Source organism: Lactuca serriola, chromosome 3, assembly GCF_051521515.1.
Source record: "Lactuca serriola cultivar US96UC23 chromosome 3, Lser_US96UC23_V15, whole genome shotgun sequence".
NCBI classification, from domain to species: Eukaryota; Viridiplantae; Streptophyta; class Magnoliopsida; order Asterales; family Asteraceae; genus Lactuca; species Lactuca serriola.
This window is the reverse complement of record NC_136410.1, coordinates 75,327,752-75,352,157: the sequence shown is the minus strand read 5'-3', so window position 1 is coordinate 75,352,157 and position 24,406 is coordinate 75,327,752. Positions and strand designations below refer to the sequence as shown.

Sequence of the window (24,406 nt, the reverse complement as noted above, 5' to 3'; positions counted from 1 at the left end):
TATTAAACACTACTCTTAAGATTGAATGTCGTTCTCCGAACTCACGAATCCAACAATTTTATCTTATCTCTCTTAAATCCAACACTTCAATTTTTTTCAATGAAATTCAATATTGATTAACTCTTCCATAATAATATTTATTTGATGTTGTTGACTTGTATTATTAGCCTATTCCTTAATAATACCACAAACGGGATACAATTATTGGTTATAAACGTCTTCTTTTTGTCTGTAAAAAGAATCAATTACTTTTTCTTTTCACTTATGATTTGCGGTGTGATTATTCAAAAGAAAAATTTATTCAAAAACAAACTAACAATCATAATAATATTAATTATTGTAAATTACAAAAAAAAAAAAAAAAAAAAAAAAAAAAAAAAAAAAAGTTACATATATAATACAATTAAAAATTACTTTGCGGCCAAAATGTGTTTAATTGGAATTTGGGGTAGACGGTTAAAATAAAAAATATTTGGAATTTTGGACCCAATGAACTTGGATGGCACAGACTCTAGGCATTACCTTCATATGAGATATGACTATTGGGTTTTATTTCTTTTATGCAAATTATATAATGTGGGGTAGTATTTTGAAAGCGTTGGAGAGGCCAAACACCGACAAGCCACCCACTAGCTAATAATAACAAAATATATATACACCACCTAAGGAATTATATACACCACCAAATGAAACGCATATGTTTTCTTTGTGATATTTTAAATAGTAACATATTAAATTAGACATGAATCACGTGATAAAGCAGTACTTAAAAAGATCTTACAACTGAGTATATATAAAAAACTAGGGTCTAACGTGTTAGATTCGTGTAATACACGAGTTGATTTAAAAAAATATTAAACATTTAAATTTAATAAAAAATATTTTTAATATACAACTTTAAAATAAGAAAAGAAAAAACATATTTATTGCAATTTAATATTTAATATCATCTATATATATATATGATATTTAATACTTTATATATATAAGTATATGATTTTAATTTTAAAAATTGAAATAAATTAAAAATTGACAAATGGATAATATTTAGTTCAAAAATACCATAAAATGACAAGTATCAAAACTCATGAGAGATTGACATGTAACAAAAAAATATTTATTTATTAAGAAGGATTTGTTAAGACAATTATTAAGTAGTGGGTAAGATAGGGCCTCGACATCTATATATAAATGGTAACAATGTGAGCAACTAATTCTCATTCAAGTTCTAAAGAGATATGGGACTAAGTAGTAAAACGATTCAGATTAAGATCAAGTCAAGTTGTGATGTTTTTCTCGAGTTATGGAAGACAAATCCCCACCAAGTTCCCACTTTGACGCCAACTACCATCCAAAACTGTCAAACCCAAGAAGGTGAAGTTGGAACCATTGGCTCCGTTCTCTTCTGGAACTATTTTCATGGTAAACCTCTCTTATATTCCCTAACATACATCATTAATTATATATTATTAGTTGTAACGTAAAAGAGTACACTTATTTCTTTGTCTACGTATATAACAATCTTTTGGATAATATATTGTTGCAGATGGAAAAGACCGTGTTATAAAAACACTAACCCAGGAATTCGATGAGGCAAAAAAGTCAGTCACCTTCAAGGCTCTTGAAGGAGATCTGTTGGAATTATATAAGACCTTTGTTACGCATGTTCATGTAGATACCGATGGTTCAAACAACCTTGTCACATGGACTGTGGAGTATGAGAAGTTAAGCCCCAATGTTCCCGATCCAGATACGCTTTTGGAATTTTACAAGGAGGTCACCAAAGAAATAGAGACCCATCATCTCCAAAATTAAATAAATCAAATTATGTATTGCTCCAATACGGGTCATGACACTCAATAATTGATTTTTGATGTATGGGATGTTGCGCTACTTATTTATGTAATGTTTATTCGATAAGCGTTTTAATCCTTACAACCTTATGGTAAGGGCTACTTGTTTTTGTTTTTGTAATGTTTATTTGGAGGCCTTATGTAACCTTATGGTAAGAACTGTGGTTGTTGTTGTTAATATTTAAACATAATGTTTATGCTATGGTCCAAAAATGTATTTGGGTCTTTTAATTTTTAATTAGTATGGTCTGATTTTGCTTTCGATTTGGTTTTTACCCTTTATGACGACAATGAATTTAGGTATTAAATCCACGTAACATTTTTATATTCTTTGATTTGGTATTTTCGTAAGTGTTCCTCCTCTATAGTCCGCCTCTCAACATATATGGCCTCAACCCTTTTTTTTTTTCATAAACTAGTAAGAAAAAACACTTACATACCTTGAAAATGATGCTTGAATTTATCAGTTTATCAAATACTTAGTTGGTACACAAAGTACAACTAAACCTTGGAAACTTTGTAGCATTATAGCATAGCTAAACCAATGAGCTATATAAAGTCTTCTTTTGAATACTAGTCGACGTACGTACATATACTAATTCTTCTTTAAATTTTCACTCACTTAAGTAACGAACAGTCAAGATCTTCAAGGTGGCATCATTTTCTTGAACGAGTAAACAACTGGGAGTGAGAAATGTAGCCAGAAGGCCAGATCTAAACGAAGAAGGTAGTGAGATTTTGTGATAAAGGGAATTTTCTTGAAATCCAATGTTTCTTTATGATTATGAGAACAATGAGTTATACAATTGTTAGTAATAATAGAAATAATAAGGTTTCTGCTTTTCGTATCAAGTCTACCATCCACTTTTAATTATGTGTTTTCGTGTGCTCATTTTTTCCAAAATTTGCACTTGGTATTTGGTAATGAGAAGCTTTATTCACTACTTGAAAATTGACTATAAGCGACACTCAAAACTATAACTAATTTGTAGCTCAAGCCACATACCGACTGCCTGCTAGCAAGGATTGGCAGGTTGGTAGCTTTTAGGAATGGTGAGAATGGATATTGTGACGCACTTAGGGTCACTTATGTTATGGCTTAAATTCGTTAGATATTTATTGCTGGTATAAGCATTTTGTGATGGAATTCTCTGCCACATTTTTTTTCGCATAGTTGGTGCAAATTTGTCGTGTTTCTTCCATTTTCTGCCACTATGTTTATGTTTTAGCTATGCATTTTCATTGTTATTTTGTTAAAAAAAAAATTAATTTGTTTGACATCGTTTGCCCCGATTTTTACCTCATTCAATATCCGATTTACGATTTGTAACGTTCCAAAAATTATGTCAATTTATTGATAAGGGAGGCATTTGAACTTAATCATTGGAACTTATGAAAATAATAACGAAAATATTGGCATTGAAACCATAGTGATAAATGTGGAAATATACTAAGTTTTGTGCTTACAATTTCAGTTTATTGTTTCAGACGTTTCAGATGGTTGTTGTAAGGCAAATGTATGACCGTACACATCTTTGGTTTTACAACTGGTTAGATCTTGGAAGACTCTGATTTTAAATCATGTTTTGAAAACAATGGTTTTGTAAACTCTTTTATTAGGAAATGGATTGTTATGAAAAATCTAATTTGTTGAAAGTTTTGAAATGATTGAATTGAAGGCAATAAATAATATTTAACACTATTCGCTAAGACTCCCTTTTATAATTAAATATGTAATATAACGTGTATAAGACTTATAATTTGGATAAATAAAACTTAAAAATTTTCCTGTAAAAATCAGGACGTTACATAAATAATGGTTTATAAACAAATGGTTTAATGTTAATGTATTTTTATTAAAAATCGGTGTTCATGTTATTTTAAAAGATGAAAAAATTATTCTGAAATTTGAGACGTTACAGACATGACTAGACGAACTCACAGACATGACTAGACGAACTCACATGGGGCTCTTAAACATATCAAAATGACACAAAAAAAGGAAAAAACATCATAAAGCTACCATGAATCTCCCTCCCCCCACACACTCTTCGACTCACATGATGTCGTAAATTTGTTTCCTCTGCCAATGGTTTTTTTAGTGGTTGTTGAAGTTGCAATTGTTGTAGAATTTTTATAATGGAATATGTTTGATTCTTCATATTGTAAGAATATAAATCATGTAGAAGCGTGGTATATATTTACTTTTTTTTAATACAATGTCAAGACCAAGGTCTTGACATTAGGATTCATATATATTATTGGGAGTTGGAACAAAATAGAGCAACATTATATTGGTTAAGCCATTGTAAAAAAATATAAAAGCCTTAGTAACATCAAAGGTGAAACTTAAGAATTCTTAGATGAATAGAAAACATAAGATGTTGTATTGATGTTGGAGCTTAATTGTACAAGATTTGGAAGTAGGGATGAGCATTTGGTCTGATGGAATCAGACAGCAACCAAACCGGGGTATCAGGTTCAGTTCTCAGTTTTCTATTTCCCACTAATCGGTTCTCGATTTTGAGTCAAGTTTGGGTCAAGTCGGGAACCAAACACATCCTTAAAGAGCATATTTATTTGTAAAACCAAATCCAAACCATGGTATTCAGTCAGATTTCCCGGTTTGTTGGGGGCTTATAAAACCCTAAAAGAGTACGGATTATTACTACATCACAATTATTGGAAACTAAAGTAACATTTAGTGGAATAATATACATAAAAATAATATAACTTTAATGAATTTTATTGTAACAAATTTATTTTCAAAGATACGAATAATCACTTTACATAACTTATTCACATAGCTTAGTAAGACTAAATTTTAAATTTAAACAAAAATTATTGTATTTAAAATTTAATAATATTTATTTATTTACATGAATAATAATTATGTAAAAAAGAAATCCGTTAATTGAATTTTACAAGACATAGTAAAAAATTTGATTGTTTACCAAAACCAACAACATGTTTTTATTTTTACCCAAACCAACAATCTATTTATTAATCAAAATAAAAATAAAACGCACTTTTGGGATTTAATCCAAATCAATATCATACCTATATATTTAAAGCCAAATCAACAATTTACATATTTTAATAAAACAAAATAACGTACATATAGTTTCAACTCAAACCAACAAACATTTAATTTTAACTAAATAGTTTCACCGTCTTTTACACCACCGTACACCTGTCGTCCCCGAAAAACAAACCCACTGAAAAGAGTCAGCGGTAACCACTAGAATCACCATTGAATATCATCACCGCCACCTTCACACTCAACGCTTAACGAGGCAAACGGCTATATATATATATATATATATATATATATATATATATATATATATATATATATATATATATATATATATATATATATATATATATAGTCAAGATCAAATAAGAAGGAAATTTTTGGTAGAAAGGTAAGAAGTTTTTTTTCTACATATTTTTTTCACGAACAAACAAAACGATTCATTAGATGATTCATTTGTAAGATGATTCACAAGAAAAAAATTCTCAAAAAAACATCTCGATGATTAATTTATACAATAATTTTGTTGTTATTCACTAAAATTGTCATAAAAGTGAATTTTTTCTTAATTTACTTAAAAATAAATCATAATGATGTTTTTTTGGGAATTTTTTCTTGTGGATTATCTTACAAATAAATCATCTAGTGATTCATTTCTTTTGTTCGTCAAAAAAATATGTAGAAAAAAAAACTTCTTACCTTCCTACCAAAATTTATATATATATATATATATATATATATATATATATATATATATATATATATATATATATATATATACACACACACACACACATACATATAGGGTCTAGTATGTTCAAGAGTCATATTAAAGTGTTGTTGTTAATTTATATATGATACTAATGGGTCACACTAACAACAAATTGATATAATTGATTATTTATTATAAATTGGTTTTAATAAATATTCAATAAGCTATTACAATTATTTGGAAATTATATATTTCATGGAAATATTAATTTTCAATTACAAGTAACATAATATATCATATGATATGATTTATTAAGTCATGTACATTATTTTGGACTAGAAAGACTTTTTTCTTTTAGCCAAAAACCAAAGTTTATATTTTATAAAAAAAAGTTTACAAAATTTATAAACTTTTGTCTTCTTCTATATCTTTATAAGAATGAATTAAAGAAGCATAGCCTTTTAATTATTTAAATCAAAAGAAAGCATGGTTTAAAGTTATGGGGAACATTAGGGACATGGTTGGTCTTAACGTGCTAAGACCTTATAGGTTTTATCTTTGCTTTAATACCATAACATGAAAGCTTTCATTTTTGGTGCTTTTTTAGTGCAAAAACCGTAACCTCTCTCCCTCTCTTATTTCTCTCTAGTTTTTGGTTAAAAACTTGAGAATACTTACTTATCTTTTGCTCTCTTGAAGTTCATATTGGTTATGAACTTCAAGCTTAAGAGTTAAGAGTTTGTGGACTAGAATCTACATCAAGTTGAGTCATTATTGGTGTCTCAAAGGTTCCACTTTCTTCATCAACTTCCAAGCCTCCCAATAGGACCCACAGAACAACAAAGTTTATCATTTGTTCATCCTTTCTATGGTTGGTATTTAATCTTTCTATAACTTGCAAGAAGATCCTTGGTGGGTATAAAATGTTATGTTATGTTCAAAATTTTAAGTCTTCCGTTTGCCAATCTTTGTAGTTTTGAAACTAATTTTTGAACTAAAACCCTAACAATTGGTATTAGAGCCGCCCTGCAAGTTTGGTTAGATTTTTTGGTTTATATATATATATATATATATATATATATATATATATATATATATATATATATATATATATATATATATCAGTTTTTGGAGAATATGGATAACTTGTTTTTGTATAAAAATAATTTCAGATGTATTTTCTATTACAACTTTGTAATTGTTATTTTTTTTTATGTGACAAAAGTTTCATGCATTCTTTGTCATAAAGTTGTCTTAGAATAACAAATGTTGTTTTATGTGTATGTTGATGTATGTGATGTGTATAAACTAGCCAGTGACCATTGTGTTTGTTATGTTGTTGTGTTGGTTGTTTTATAAAAATGATTGTTATAATTTATTTATTCATATGGTATGTAATAAATTAAATAGACTAGTTTTCTTGGTTTATTTTTGTAAGTAATAGATTCGTTTTTAAAATTAATTTATTTATATAAAAAAGTAACAAGAGATGAAGTTGGAACCATTTTTTGAAGACAAAAGAACAATTTTCGAGTCTAAAAGGTGTGCATGATTTTCATTGACATTTTCTAAAAAGTGCCACTAATGTTGTCTACAAAGGGCTGTTGGACTTTTAGCGACAGTTGCTGAATTTTAGCCTTCAAGAAGTTTTTACAATCCTTTGGAAGCAATTGGTGTTTACTCAAGTGAGCTTCTTCAACAACATTACAAGAAGTTTTTTGGTCCCCTTAAAAATCTCTTTAAGAATGGACTTGGCATTAGCTGCGGTAGCAGGTACTACGAGCCCTCTGTCCCACGCATTTAACCGCTGTGGTTCACTGGTTCCACCGAAAACTCTCATTTGTTGAAGCGGAGCATAGTGCGCTTTAGGCGCCGAGCGAGAAAGGTCTCTTCTTTCGTTTCGGTTTATTCACTGATCTGAAACTTAGCACTTGTTTTCTTATTCCTGGGGTGGCGGCGTTCTTTGTGTTGGCTCACAAAAAAATGTCATTAGTATGTTATGTTAATGTACATATCTTTTTATGCTTGTTTGTGTTGTTTATTTTATGCAATTATTATGTGTGGTTGATAAATTAGTTTTTCACATGCTTAAATAATTTTGGACAATATAAACATCACATGGAGTTTGGGTTTTCAAAATTGGGCATAAGATGAATTAGAGAGTCGGAAGGGACTCATGGGTGAAATAGACTCATTACATGTTTTAGTATGATATGTATGTATGATGTGTGTATGATATGTGTGGTATGATGTATTTGGGGAACTCACTAAGCTTTGTGCTTACAGTTTAATTTTGTGTTTCAGGTACTTCCAGTTCAAAAAGAGAAGGGACCGACTTGATGGCAGCTCATCCACCCATGTTTTTCCACACTTTGATGGTTTTGGGAATTATACACTGATAACTATTTTATTATGAAATACTCTTGGATGGTCTGATATGAATATTTTATGGTTTGGGTTGACTTAAAAATGTAATTTTTACCAATGACTTTTAGGATGTTTCAATGGTGTATCTGATGGCTTTTAAGCATAAGAACAATCCTATGTTCCCATACAAACCCTAATGCTTGGATCTAGGTTTCTCTATTGTACATGCAATGTATCCAAGACTTATAAACCCTAAACTAGCATACATATTTCATAATTTAACATATAGAATCAGATCTAGATGTTTACCTCTTCAATAGTGGCTTGAATCTTCTTCTCTTGGAGCTTATAGTCACAATTGTAACTCCTCTAATGGCATACAAACACCACAAGCAAGAAGGCAACTTTGAGAGAGGAGGGAGGATGCTAATTTTCGGCCTAGGGTTTCTCTATTGGAGATCAAGTGGCCGAAAATTGCAAGTGGAGCTCTCTATTTATATTGTAGGCTGCTAGGGTTTCAGTCTAAACTCTAATGGACAACTTAGTCACCAAGCTGCCCAAGGAACCTTCTGGAATGGGGCCTTGGACAAAAATATGATGATCCTCCATCGTAATTTCGTTCCCCCTTAGTCTATTAGGTTTCCCAGCCCAAAACTCAACTATCACACATTTGACAGTTTATGCCCCTTTATTCAATTAATCTCTTTTAGTCACCAAATTAATTCCAAATTAATTTATGACTTATACTAATTAAATAAATATGATTTCTCCTTTAATATATTATTCTTATAATATATTAATAAATCAGATTATCCTCTCTCTCTCTCTTTCTCATCAAATTACCTTGTCAGGTTGCTTTGGTGAAGGCAACCAAAAAGGATCATGCACAACCGGGTCAAATACATATCAAATATAGTTACGAGCTTATACACTAATCCAACAGTCTCCCACTTGGATTAGTCTAGTAACTATATCTCACATATGACTTCAGGATCCGATTAGCAATCGTAGCTCTTATACGCTATTGTCAACTCTGATCAAAATCTTACCATTCAGATAAGTGATCATATAATCCTCTGTTCTAGATATCATGCTAACAATACTTATAGTCTAGAATTTTTTTCCTCGATTTCTGATTTATTCAACATAGAATATAGTTGAACACATCAACTTGATCCTGACCGGGCCCGACACATAAGTCAAACCAAATCATCGAGTAGCCAGATATCGCTTTTATCCTCTTAGAATAAAAGGAGCAGAAAAACTTCGACTTATATGCTTTTATCATTCATTAATTAAGTCACACCCAATAATGCGTTTTATAACATCAAGTTACTGATGTGTTTTCACATTATCAATGTATAATTAACTAGCAAACAATAAGCATATCTCTAGGTTTAAAGATTATATGATTTTATCATCTTGCGATCACTCGTGATAGCTCTCATGAAGTGATACTAGCAAGCGCGGGTTTATTCCAATGCTCAAATCATATTCCATATGCACTCATGAACTTTGTAGCAATCCTTTGCAATGTCTAAAACCTTTTAGACAATCTACAAACAAATTCATGACAATCTTCTTTCATATCTACTTCCAACATATGAGCGATTGTGGACAGTTCGAATAATCTTATTATTCAGGATGTCAAAACATGCAAAATAGAAACAATTGATAAATAATCAACACAAGATAGTAACCTTTCTTATAAATAACGCACCTTTATTTAATCATCAAATGTTGAATACAAAATTATCTATTACAAGTTTCCTACCTATCTAATCTAAACTAATACTGTCCTTTAGCCCAACACTCCTAGCATGCTGCAAATGCTTGACCCTACTCAGTCCCTTCATAAAGGGATCTACTGGGTTATCTTCTGACGATACCCTCTTCACAACGAGGAGTCCCTCTTCTACCCGATGTCTAATAAAATGGTATTTTCTGTCGATATGTCGAGATCTGCCATGATCCCTTGGTTCCTTGGTTAAGGCAACCGCTCCTTCATTATCAAAGAGAATTTCCTTGGGCTCCTTTATGGATGGAACAACTCCAAGGTCTCCAATGAAGTTCTTCAACCATATAGCCTCTTTTGACGCTTCGCTTGCCGCAATGTACTCTGATTCGCACATTGAATCAACTACGGTCTCTTGCTTGGAACATTTCCAAGTCACTGCTCCTCCGTTCAGGGTAAAGATCCAGCTCGACTGCGATCGGTAATTATCCCAATCCGTCTGAAAACTAGCGTCACTGTACCCTCGTACCCTTAAGTCATCACTCCCACCGAGGACTAGAAGCCATTCCTTGGTCCTTCGTAGGTACTTTAGAATATTCTTAACATCAATCCAATGTGCTCTACTAGGGTTCCCTTGATATCTGCTGACCATGATCAAGGTGAAAGCCATATCAGGGCGAGTACAAGTCATAACATACATGATAGAGCCAACTGCGGAAGCGTAGGGTACTTGGCTCATATAAGCTATCTCTGCCTCTGTACTCGGGCTCTGAGTCTTACTCAGCTTAGTATTGCCTTGGATTGGCAACTCCCCCTTCTTGGAATTTTCCATACTAAAACGTTTTAGTACCTTATCCAAGTATGTATCTTGACTGAGTCCTATCAGTCTCTTACTTCCATTTCTCACTATCCTTATTCCCATAATATATGCAGCCTCTCCGAGGTCCTTCATAGCGAGACACTTCCCAAGCCAGGACTTGACCTCCTGCAAGGTTGGGACGTCGTTTCCTATGAGTAGTATGTCATCGACATACAATATGAGGAAGCTCACTATTCTCCCACTAGCCTTGACATACACACATGACTCATCTTCGCTTCGCAGAAAGCCAAACTCTTTGACCTTCTCGTCAAAACAAAGATTCCATCTCCGAGACGCTTGTTTCAATCCATAAATGGATTTCTCAAGCTTGCACACTCTATTGGGATGCTTCGCATCGACAAAAACCTCTAGCTTATTCATATAAACATCAGCCAACTTCCCATTAAGGAAAGCGATTTTAACGTCTATCTGCCATACTTCATAGTCATGAAACACAACTATTGCGAGCATCACCCTAATAGACTTTATCTTAGCAGCTGGCGAGAAGGTCTCATCATAGTCAACTCCAGGAGTTTGAGTAAAGCTCTTTGCGACCAATCGCGCTTTATAAGTGTGCACTTTCCCATCCATGTATGTCTTCTTCTTGAAGATCCACTTGCACCCGACTGTCTTACGACCCGATACATTGTTAACCAAATTCCAAACATGGTTGTCGTACATGGACTGAATCTCGCTGTTCATTCTCTCTTTCCATTTAGCAGACTCTGGACCTGCCATGGCTTCCTTGTAGCTGCTAGGTTTGTCTAAATTTATCAGTGCTTCATCATTAATAAACGTATCCCCTTTAGTAGTAATATGAAAACCATAAAACTGGGGTTGAACACTAACCCTATTGGATCGTCTAAGAGGTAAGGACTGGTCAATTGGCTCAACAGGAGCTTCTTCCTCAGGTTGAACGCCAGTGTTAGAGGTTCCTTCATCGCTAAATTCTTGAAGCTCTTCAAGATCAATCTGACTCCCACTGTCTCCTTGACTTATCAATTCTATTTCTATGAAAGCCCCTCTCCTAGAAACAAAGACAATATTGTCACTTGGTCTATAGAAGAGATAGCCAAAAGACTTATGTGGATAACCGATGAAATAACACTTCTCACTATGAGGTTCTAGCTTGTCGTGAGTCTCTCGTCTTACGAAAGCTTCACAGCCCCAAACCTTGATATGTGCTAACGAGGGAGGTTTCCCTGTCCACATCTCGTGAGGTTTTTTGGTAACCTTCTTGGTGGGAACTAAGTCAAGGATATGGGCGGCCGTCTCTAAGGCAAACCCCTAGAAAGCTATTGGTAACGAAGCCTGTGACATCCCAAATTTCACGGCTAGAAAAGACCGATTTGTTTATGCTTTGTTTTTAAAATTAGAGTAATCTTTTAAAGAAAACAGTTGCAGAATTTGTTCCTAAAACAAGATATGATAATAACTTATCAAAACATTTCTCAAAGAGAATGTATTTTTATTTAATAATAAAACCTCGGGATGTCATGCTCTGATACACACACATCAGCATAAACATATCATACATTCATTTACACTAGTGATTTACATCTCTTTTAATCTCTCAGTGAAATGGGTCTTCGCATCGATACTTGTGATATAAAGAAAACTGAGTGTGTCAGGCTTGGGAGCCAGGTGAGCATATAGGGTTTTCAACCCACAATAATACATTTATTATATTCAGTCATCAAACAATCAACCCAAACACCCATCCCCATATCTCCTTTATTTCTTAAGGGTTTACCCTAAGAATCAACAATCCTTCATCCATTCATTCCTAAGGATTTATCTAAGGGATTGGAACGAAGTCCATTGCTGCCAACATTTATCTATCAGCTACTAAATCCAAAGTTATCAGGTGCTAACTCCAAAGTGACCAAGGTTTACTCAATAGTAGGCGCTAACTCCATAGTCACCAAGGTTTATATAATAGGCGCTAACTCCATAGTCACCAAGGTTTATACAATAGGCGCTAACTCCATAGTCACCAAGGTTTATACAATAGGTGCTAACTCCATAGTCGCCAAGGTTTATACAATAGGCGCTAACTCCATAGTCACCAAGGTTTATATAATAGGCGCTAACACCATAGTCACCAAGGTTTATACAATAGGCGCTAACTCCATAGTCACCAACTATCCCATCTACCCATGTTCTACCCAACATTTTCGTAGATACAAATACTTACACAGTTTAAATTATTTAACACCTATATAAAACATCAATTCTATGCCCATCTCAAATAGACAAACAATATATAAACACATAGCACGTATTTCATAGCAAATACTTCATATTTATGTGTTAGAAGAAAGTAACTACACACTCACACATATAAACAACAATATATAAACACATAACACGTATTTCATAGCAAATACTTAATATTTATGTGTTAGAAGAAAGTAACCAAACACTCACACGTGTCATCGTCCCTAAGGTCGAATGACTCCAACACTCCATCCTTTTGGAGTTGGGCTATGCGTTTCTTGTTCACATGGCCAAGGCGACAATGCCACAAGCATGCTTTGTCTAGACTAGTAGACGAACCAATATTCAAAACATTATTTCCTAAATTATCAACAACCATCACAGATTCATAAATCCCATTACAAGGTAATGCATTGAAATAAAAGACACCATTCAAATAAACGTTAATAGAATCATTACTATTATCAAAAGAATGTCTGAAACCTTGTCTAAACAACCCATGAAATTAAATAATGTTTATTGCCATATCTGAAGAATAACAACAATTGTTTAAATCTATCCCTAACCCATTACTCAACACTAAAGAATAAACACCGACTTTGGTCACAGGCGACGATCTTCTGTTTCCCATAATTAGGTTCATCTTTCCATGTTCCATCTCCCTACTTCTTTTTAGACCCTGCATATCAGAACAAATGTGGTAACCACACCCTGTATCAAGAACCCATGAAGTAGCAAATGATGAGTTACTAGATTTAACAGAATACATACCTACAAAGGTGGGCTTAATCTTCCCATCTCTTATGTCTTGCAGATATTGACGGCAGCTTCGCTTCCAGTGGCCCTTTTGGTGACAATAGAAGCACTCTACTTCCTTGGGATCGGATGAGGGTTTAGCAGGGCCTGCTTTGGTCCCACTTGAGGACGAACCATCACGGGGCTTCCCCTTATGGTGGCTCTTACATGGAGCCTTCCTCTTTTTACCCTTTCCTTGACCTATTGCCATCACAGGAGCGGCCACAGCAGGGGACGGTGCAACAGATTTGTCTGTGAGGTTGCTCTCAGCAGTCCTTAAGAGTCCTTGGAGCTTGCTCAAGTAGACCTCCTCCTTGTTCATGTGGTAGGTCATCCTAAACTGGTTGTAGCAGGATGGCAAGGAGTGGAGGAATATGTAGATACCCAAATCCTCATCAAACTTAACATTAAGTTTGAGAAGACGATCAACATACCTCTGCATTTTCTGCAAATGAGGTGTTAGGGATTCTTCACTCCCCATCTTAGCGGTGATCATGTTAGTAATGATCTCATAGCGCTCTTGCCTCACGCTCTGGTGATACCTGTCCAGCAAATCCTGATGCATTTCATACGGATACATGTCCTCATAGGACTTTTGGAGTTCGAGGTTCTGGTGGCCAGCATGATGCAGTGAACTTTCGAAGCATCATGCTCGTGGGCCTCAAAGGCGGCCAACTCTTCAAGAGTAGCAACATCTGGGATGATCTTTTCAAGCTTTTCATCGAGGACATATTCTTTGTCCTCGTAGCATGTGTTCATGCAAATATACCTCATCCACTCGTTGAAGTTTGACCCATCAAATGTCACTTTCTGACACAAGTTCATCAACGAGAATGACCCAGAAGCGTTGTTGTTGTTGTTGTTTGCAGACATCTGAAAAAGAAAGGAACAAAGTTTGATTAGAAATGAATCCCTAATTAAACACCCAAATGAGAAATTAGGGCTAGGATCCAGCAACATTATTTACAACTTAGAAAGGGATGTCGTACCCTAAAAGTAAATAATTTGAAGGTAAGTGAATGACGATTCACTAATTCTCACCATGAAAAACGAAAAAGCAATTTAGGTTTTAAATGTATTAAAAACTCCTAGATCTTTGAGATTCATTGAACTTTTCAATTGCATGTTTAAATCTCGATATGCATTTCAAATTTGCGACTGGGATACCGAGGAGCGCAAACAAATTGTGAATAACCATGATAATCAACATGGTGCACTCAATGTCTCTATCATCTAATCAATGTGCCGGTAAACCACACACACTCCATTGATCTATGACAAACATCGAGTCACCCTTCGCTACCAATGTCATCCCCAAATTGATGTGTCGGTTAACCACACGTGCTCCGCCAACGTTTGACAAGGGTACGAAGTGTAATTCCATGGATTAGCATCATTTTCACATTTTACCCTAAAGTAACTTAGATTGGGAATTTGAAAAATATGTAGTTACTTTGTATCTTACATTATACTTTTAATGAGGAGAGGGTTGCCCTATCCTACCCGTTCGGCTAACGACCCTCCACCAGTCAAGCAAGCGGTAGGTGTGAGTGTACACCCATTAAGCGTCATTTTATAGGCAGCAACCTTATACCCACCTTATAGACTGGCTTCGTGAATGAGGCCTACTAACGGTAAGACTAACATTTTAAGTTATATATATATATATATATATATATATATATATATGTATATATATTAATTAAGCTTGTAATAATATATAATAGTATAGGGTTGAATTTTAAACTTGTAAAATTCTAAGGGTTTGAAATTTAAATTATTCAAAATTAAACTTTTAATCACAAAATTCAAATTTCAATACTTGAGGGCAAGTTTTGAACTTTTCAAAACACAAGGTATCCCACTCGTTGAAATTCAACCCATCAAATGTCACCTTTTGACATAGGTTCATTAGCGAGAATGACCCAGAAGCATTGTTGTTTTCGTTTGCGTTAGACGTCTGAAATACAAAGGAACATAGTTTGATTAGAAATGAATCCCCATTTAAACACCCAAATGAGAAATTAGGGCTAGGATCCAACAACATTATTTACAACTTAGAAAAGGGATGCCGTAATCTAAGAGTAAATAATTTGAAGGTAAGTGAATGACGATTCACTAATTTTCACCATGAAAAACGAAAAAGAAGATTAAGTTTTAAATGTATTTGAAAACTCCTTGATCTTTGTGATTCATTGAACTCTTCAACGGCATGTTTAAATCTCGATATGCACTTCAAATTTGCGACTGGGATACCGAGGATCGTAAACAAGTTGTGAATAACCATGCGAACCAACATGGTGCACTCAATGTCTCTATCACCTAATCAATGTGCCAATTAGATATGCACGCTCCATTGATCTATGATAAACATCGAGCCACCCTTTGCCACCAATGTCAATCCCAAATTAGTGTGCCTGTTAACCACGTACGCTCCACTAACGTTTGACAAGGGTGTAAAGTGTAATCCATGGAATCGCATCATTTTCACATTTTACCCTAAAGTAACTACGATTAGGAATTTGTAAAAACACTATAGTTACATTTTAAATTCATTATACTTGTAATGAGGAATTAAGTGCCCTATCATATCCGTTCGGATAACGACCCCTCCACCAGTCAAGTAAGCGGTGGGTGTAAGTGTACACCCATTAAGCACCATTTTATAGGCAACAACCTTATATCCACCTTTTAGACCGGCTTCGTGAATAAGGCCTAGTAGCGATAAGACTAGCTTATTCTTATACATACATACATACATATATATACATATATATATATATATATATATATATATATATATATATATATATATATATATTGTAATAACAAAGTATAAGGTTGATTTTTAAACTTTTAAAAATCTAAGGGTTCAAATTTAATTTTTTTTTTCAAAATTAAACTCTTAATCAAAATTTAAATTCCAAAATTTGAGGGCAAGTTTTTGAACTTTTCAAAACATAAGGGATCAAATAACAAATAATATAAATCACACAATTAATTTAATGATTATCTATATTTGACCAAATCCATTTTCTTACAAGACAAGTTACCCAATTAATTCAAATAATCAGTTTTAATCACATAAGGAATTTATTATTTAATCAATTGGTAATTATCTTTTGTTTTTGGCAAGGATAGTATTACAATAACATTAAAATTCGAATTTTATCAGTAAAAACAGATTAGACAACTATCCTTAAGCAAAAACAGCAAGAAATCCCAAGAAACCCTCTGTCTGATGATCTGACTCGCCGAGTCACTCATGGACTCGCCGAGTTGGACTGACTCGCCGAGTTCAACAAGTGACTCGCCAAGTCATGTAGACAGAAGGCCAGAAAAATGATTTTCAGTATATGAAACATACAAAGCATCCATAAAACAGAAACCAATCAAGTCTCTAATACCACTAATGGGTTTTAAGCATAAGAACAATCCTATGTGCTCATACAAACCCTAATGCTTGGATATAGGTTTCTCTATTGTACATTCAATGTATCCAAGACTTATTGTTGGGCTGAAGATTGTTTTGATGTTGCGTATTTTGGGCTCGCAGTTTAGCCTTGTATTCTCCGGTTTGGGCTTGTCCAACCGTGAGCCTTTTGTGTATAGTATTTAAGTTAATGCTTGCATGCATATTAGGTTAAGATTGCAGAGATTATCGATATAGCGATTCATCAAGAGTATTATATTTTCCTGTAATCGTTCTTGTAATCTTCTAATCCTTTACAGTTGATGTTCTTAATCGAGCTCTTCTAAGGATTTTATTTAATCATTCGACACGTTTGATTCAAGCTGTTTTGTTCTTATTATTGCGTTTTTACTGTTTCTTATTCATATACTTGTTCAAGATCTAATCGATCTTCATAGATTAAAAGTTGTTATAATCTCATCAATTGGTATCAGAGCGGGAGGCTGTGTAATCGATACACATCTTTTCTGTGAAAAAGATTTCCATTAGGGTTTTCCGCAATCATCGATATTTATTGAGCCGTCATCTTAATTGACGTATCTTAGTATTTATTGTTTTGCCCTAATCTGCTTTATTACAAGTCTGATCTTTGAACAGGTTTTTACGATCATAATGGACGCGACGCAATCAAACCCTATTAATATCTCCAACAGCATTGGTTCGACAACAAAGATTCCAATCTTATACACCCATGACTATGAAGTATGGGCGCATCATTTTGAAGATTACGTGATTGGATCGGAGGACAATGGTTTTCTCATATGGGAAGCCATCATCAATGGACCGTTTTCTCATTCTGCTACATCCAGAATCATTAAGACGCAAAAAGAGTACAACGATCTGCTTAAGGACGTGACGAATATTGCGCAAGATGAAAAAGATAAATTCCAGTGCAATATTAAGGCACTAAGGTTGATCAGATTCGCCCTTCAGTCCGACACATTCAGACTGGTCAGCTCATGCACTACGGCGAAGGAAGTGTGGGATAGACTTCGTGAACTGTATTCCACAGACGAAGATCTTGAACATTCTATCCAAACCTTGCTTCTATCTGAGTTTGGAGAATTCAGGCAAGGGGCCGAAGAAACGGTGACCCAGACGTTTGATCGCTTCAACCATCTTCTCAGCAAGATGATCAAACACGACATTGAAAGGAAGCTCATCGAACAAAAGGTTACTTTCTTGAACGGACTACGATCTGAATGGAGAGAAGTTGTTTCCACAGTCAAAGCCCATGAACAGTTTAAATCATACTCTTTGGCGAAACTGGTGGGTATTCTAAAGTCCCAAGAGAAGATTGTGGTTCAAGAGAAGAACGTTGTTTCTAGTCTTGGTTCGTTGGCACTTCTATCTAAAAGTAAAGCTGTGATGGAGGATGAAGAGCTCAACTTGGAAGAATATGATCTCACAACGGAGGATTATGCCATGATGGTATCCAATCCTAAGAGGTTCATAAAGAAGAGATTCCCCAGCAACAAAAACCGAAACTGGCAGGGGAGTTACAGCTCTGAAAAAGTGAACAATGAACCGAAGGCTGAAGAACCCAAGAAGGAACCGAAGGCAGATGGCGATTCCGGAGTAAGCTGTTTCTACTGTGGTGGCAAGAACCACTATGCTAAGGACTGTGTTCTTAAGAAGATGGCTGAAAAGGACGATGGAAAGGATGAGGAAGCCGTGCTGCAGAAGAGATTGGATGAGTTGAGAAAGAAGAAATCTACCGCTAACCCTTCTATTAATGCTCTTATTGTGCAGGGTTCGGTTAATGACGATGAGTTCGGTAGCACTGAAGTTTGGTCTACTGACTCAGAAGACGAAGAAGTGAGGAAGCCTACTCATGGAGAGGCGTATGTGGCCAAGGAGGAAAGCAGTGGTGGAAAATGCTTCATGGTGTCTGAAGTATCTCAAATGAGGGGATACAATACCGATGGAGGAAGCAATGGACCGAAGGTGCAGGAGGATATGTGCTTTACGGCCAAACCACTCAGCCAGCAGTTCAATGAGCTCGATGAACTGATAAAGAAGGTACAATCTGTTTTTATTTCATCCAAAGTACCACTATCCTCATACGAGAAAGAACTAAAAAATATTAATACAAGAATTTCTCATTTAGATAGTAGCCTAACTCAAACTCGAGTCAACAATTCTAACCTGACTGATCAATTAAGCAGGGCGGCGTCGAAGAGTGAGGAGCGGTGAATGTGGATTGAGTTAAAAGAGTCGGAATTAGTTAAAGTTAAAGACGAAAACATTTATTTGCAGAGAGACAATTTAAAATTGTTAAAACAACGAAATGTTTTTTGTTTTATAGCTAAACGTTTATATTCCAATATTACTCAACTTCACTTGGATTGTGAGATAGGCCAAAAGATCCATCGCATGATTTTGCCCTTCCTAGAATTTAAGGAGGATGAAATCGATGCCGAAGCCTACAATTGTGAGAGTGTGATATCATCTGATGATGTCAATCCGACCTACATGTATGGACTGGACAAAATCGAGTCCTTCATCAAATCCAAAGACCACAAGGACATGCTCAAAAATCTTTTGGACGAAAATGACAGACTTAAACTGAGAACCGAAACCATGCAAAAATTTGACTCTCTAAACGCCAACGTAAGCTCAGAAAATAAAATCGATGTTGAAAATGCATCTGAGCTCAACGAGGACGAAAACATGAGTGAAATTTCTGTAGAGGATACGGTTGACTGCTCAGAATTTGTTAAAAGCGAAACTGAAAACCACAAAAATCTAATTTCTGAAAATTCTGTGGAGTTCGCTAGATTGTCCAAACAAAAGTCCCCGAAATTAGTAGAAAAAGCTGTTGTGTATCAAAAGGTCAGGACCACCCCGAATCAGGTATATAAGGTGACTGGAGTAACCGAACATCAAACAACTGAACTCACAGCTATTGTTAATGAAGACAATGCTGATGGCTGTGATGAGTACTTCTGGGAAGCTCCAATAGATAATGGAAACGAAACCGTTGGGTTATCTGAAAGAACCTCCTGGATGAGAAAACGGAGATACATACCTGAACCCTTGAACAAGCCTGATAATTTCAGTGAACCAAGCACCAGTGGTACGAAAGATATTCCTCAGGAGGACAGGAGATCAGCAAAAGAAGACATTCCTTCCACTCCCTCAGCTCAAAGTGAAACCTCTTCAGACATTCCTTCTACTCCCTCAGCGCAAACTGAATCTTCTTCAGATACTCTCTCTGCTCCCTCGGCTCAAAGAAAAACTCCTGAAGTTCAAAAGGAACCAGCCAAGGTGACAACAAAAACGAAAGCAAACGTTCATCATCAACCTAAGCAGATGAGGGATAAGAAGATAGAAAGAAACCAAAGATACAGGAAAAACCTTTCTGAAAGAAAACAATTCTGGCACTCCCAGAATGCATACTATTCACACAAAGACAAAAATCTGAAGTATGAAGATAATCCTGTGAGAAAGCATGAAAGTTCCAACAACCGAAAGCCAAGGTTCGGTTCGCATGAAAATACCAACCGAAAGCAAAGGTTCGGTTCTGAAAAGGATTTCAACCGAAACCGAAGGTTCGGTTCCAAGAACAACTCCAACCGAACACAGAGGTTCGGCTCAGAAATCAAAAGAGAACAAGACTCGAAGGTCAATCCCTCCAACGATCAAAAGCAAAAGGGTCACCTAGAGTCATCAGCCAGGAAGACATCTCCATCCAAATCCTCTCTTCCTAATTTTTCTCGATCTTTTACTTCCACCCACTCATCTCCATCTTGCTCTAAAGCTAATTCCGTTGGTTCTCAAAAACCTCGTTCATCAGCTGAACAAAAGGGAAAGCAGAAGGTCAATGAATCCAAACCAGAGTCCAAAACGAACACGTCCAATTCTAACAAAATAAAAGTCTTTACCATTAAAAAGAAAGATGAAACAACTCTAATAAAAAGAACATATCTAGTTGACATCTCTCTTACTATTCCCGTTCCCATGAAAAGCTCACATGGACCCAAGAAACTCTGGGTTCCTAAATCTGCTTAATTTTTGCAGGTTATAAGTGACGAGCAGTTTGACGAAAAATGGTACATCGACAGTGGCTGCTCGCATCACATGACAGTGAGGAAAGAGGAGCTCAGGGAATACGGATCTCTTACAAATGGTGGCAACGTTAAGTTTGGTAATAACTCTTTCGGCACCATAAAGGGATATGGGATGATAACGAATGGTGATTTTACCATAAGAAAGGTAGCCTATGTGGAAGGACTTCAACACAACCTCATCAGTGTATCTCAGCTTGTTGGAGGTACAGGTCTCAAAGTTTCTTTCGATGATGAAGGTTCTGAAATCATAGAGAAAAAGACAAAGAAAGTGATTCTGAAGTCAGAGCGAAAGGGTGAAATTTTTCCTCTGAACATGAAACCCATCAAAGGAAACCCAGCCATATGTCTGCTATCAAAAGCTCAATCCGACGAAAGCTGGTTATGGCACAGAAGACTCTCTCATCTCAATTTCAAAGATATCAACCGACTTGTCACTGGAGGTCATGTTAGGGGTCTTCCATTGCTCAAGTTTGACAGAGAGCATTTATGTGCTGCATGCGAAATGGGAAAACAGAGTCGTCAAAGTTACCCATCCGTAATTAACACAAAAGTTGTTGAACCACTCGAATTGCTTCACATCGATTTGTGTGGTCCTTCATCTATCGAAAGCATCGGTGGTAGCAAGTACATTCTTGTTAGCATTGATGACTTCTCATGATTTACCTGGGTGTTCTTTCTAAAACTCAAATCTGAAGCGACTCAAAAGCTGAAAGTGTTTATCAAGCAAATTGAAGTCCAGCTCAAGAAGGTCGTTCGAAACATCAGGAGCGACAATGGTCTCGAATTCAAGAACAGGGAGTTTGAAGAGTTTCTTGCAGAAAAGGGAATTAGTCATAATTTTTCAGCTCCATACACACCACAACAGAACGGAATAGTTGAAAGACGAAACCGATCCTTGTGTGAAGCTGCCCGAACTATGCTAAGTTTCGTTTCCTTACCTCTTTATTTTTGGGCTGACGCTATTTCTGCTGCTTGTTATACACAGAACAGGTCCTATCTCAATAAGCGATTCACGCTCACACCATATGAAATAATAAATAACAGAAAACCCAATGTGAAATTTTTCCATGTGTTTGGCTCAAGGTGTTTCATCTTTAACTCTAAAGAACACCGCAACAAGTTTGATGTCAAAGCCGACGAGGGAATCTTTCTGGGTTACTCACTCACATCCAAGGGGTACAGGGTCCTAAACAAACGTTCAAGAAGGATTGAAGAGACATACTATGTGACCTTCGACGATAGCTATGTCAAGAAGTTACAGGCCATAGAGGACACAGCCAGGGAAATCTTTCCTCAAACTGGCCAAGTCATAGTCTCAATCGCCAATTTGTACGAGAATTTTCTGGAACTCTTTGACGAACCGGAAAAAGCTTCTCTCTCAGAAGCAGGTGCAACTGACAACAAAATAGATTATATGAAGCAGATTGTCGAAGATGCTGCAAGAAGAATGCATGAAGGAGAATCGCCCACTGATGAATCTCCAACCAACAATGCTTCAGTCGAGGGGGAGCCAAGCTCTACTTCTTCAACCGAAGGTGCCTCTCCAACCGAAGATGTCCCTCCAAATGAAGGTGCTTCAACGCCTGAAAATTCAGCACCACAAGAAACCCCTGAACCTCATGTTTCTCAAGACTCATCAATCGAGGGGGAGCATGATGATATGACGCTTGATTACGATAGCCTATCTGAGCCAGAAGAGATGATCAACGCTGAACTAGATCCAACCTTCGATCTGAATTACCCTCCTCTTACAAAATGGACCAGAGATCATCCTATCTCTCAAGTAGTTGGTGATGTATCTGAAAAGGTTCTAACCCGATCTCAACTGAAGGCAAAACAGACATCCTTATTTTCAAAGGTTGAGTTTTGTATGTTTAACTCATTCGTATCAAAAGTTGAACCGAAGACAGTGAACACTGCCCTCGATCACTCTGATTGGGTTCAAGCAATACAAGACGAACTGAACGAGTTCGAAAGGAACAAAGTCTGGCGCCTCATTCCAACTCCTCCGGATGCTTCGGTTGTTGGTCTCAAATGGGTCTTTAGGAACAAAATGGATAAGGACGGTAATGTTATAAGGAACAAGGCTCGTCTGGTGGTCAAAGGATACTGTCAGGAGGAAGGGATAGATTACGAAGAGACATTCGCTCCAGTAGCTAGGCTTGAATCTGTTAGAATATTTCTGGCCTATGCTACTCACAAAAACTTTGAGGTTTTCCAAATGGACGTCAAGTGTGCATTTCTCAATGGAGAACTTGAAGATACTATGTATGTGGAGCAACCTCCTGGGTTCGTGAACGAAAAGTATCCAAATCATTGCTACATTCTGGATAAAGCTGTGTACGGCCTCAAACAAGCTCCGAGAGCCTGGTATGAAACGCTTACAAAATTTTTAAAGATGTCCAAATTTAAACAAGGTTCGGTTGACCCAACCTTCTTTCACAAAAAGGAAGGTAACCACCTTATGATAGTTCAAATTTATGTCGATGACATCATCTTTGGCTCCACGAATCCTAGCTTAACAGCTGAATTCAGAAAGTTGATGGAGACTAAGTTTGAAATGAGCTCAATGGTCCTATTAATTTTTTCCTTGGTTTAAATATAAGACAGGGACCCGAAGGCATCTTTATCAATCAGGAAGCTTACACGAAGACTCTCCTAGCAAAGTTTGGAATGATGGGAGACTCAAAAGTAAAAGTCCCAATGGCATTCGGCACCAAACTTACCCCTTCACTAGATAAACCGGCTGTCGACATCACACTCTATCGTCAATGATAGGCTCATTGATGTATCTAACTGCTAGCAGGCCTGATATCATGTTTTCTGTGTGTTATTGTGCTTGATTTCAGGCTAACCCACGCGAACCTCACATGCTGGCAGTGAAGAACATCCTACGCTATCTCAAGCGGACCGCCTCCTTAGGTCTATGGTATCCATCCAATTCAGGCTTCTTCGTTCAAGCCTATTCTGATGCTGACCTTGGAGGATGTGGACTCGACCGTAAAAGCACAACTGGTGGCTGTCAATTTCTTGATGGGAAATTGGTCAGCTGGCAATCCAAGAAACAAACATGTGTGTCACTGTCTACTGCCGAAGCGGAATACATTGCCGCTGCATCCTGCACATCACAAGTGATTTGGATTCAAAGTCAACTTCGAGACTATGGACTCAATATGAAAAAGATCCCTCTATATTGTGACTCTGAAAGTGCAATTAGGATCTGTCATAACCCAGTGCAACACTCTAAAACCAAACACATAGCACTGAGGTATCACTTCATCAA

The 24,406-nt window shown here is 35.9% G+C and overlaps 1 protein-coding gene across 1 annotated transcript; it reads left to right on the top strand.

Annotated features, from left to right (window-relative positions):
• The first annotated feature begins 1,206 nt into the window (after nt 1-1,206).
• On the top strand, nt 1,207-2,091 carry LOC145092660 (kirola-like). The gene is made up of 2 exons (XM_079030623.1): nt 1,207-1,422; nt 1,547-2,091. The coding sequence occupies exons 1-2, from the start codon at nt 1,239-1,241 to the stop codon at nt 1,813-1,815; spliced, it is 453 nt and encodes a 150-aa protein (XP_078886749.1). The 5' UTR covers nt 1,207-1,238; the 3' UTR covers nt 1,816-2,091.
• The last annotated feature ends 22,315 nt before the right edge of the window (nt 2,092-24,406 follow it).

What these genes read in the sequence shown, in the direction of transcription:
- LOC145092660 (XM_079030623.1), top strand. Translation starts at nt 1,239, where the DNA reads ATGGGACTAAGTAGTAAAACGATTCAGATTAAGATCAAGTCAAGTTGT. An exon ending in CTTCTGGAACTATTTTCATG is followed by an intron (nt 1,423 to 1,546) that starts GTAAACCTCTCT and finishes ATATTGTTGCAG; the next exon opens with ATGGAAAAGACCGTGTTATA.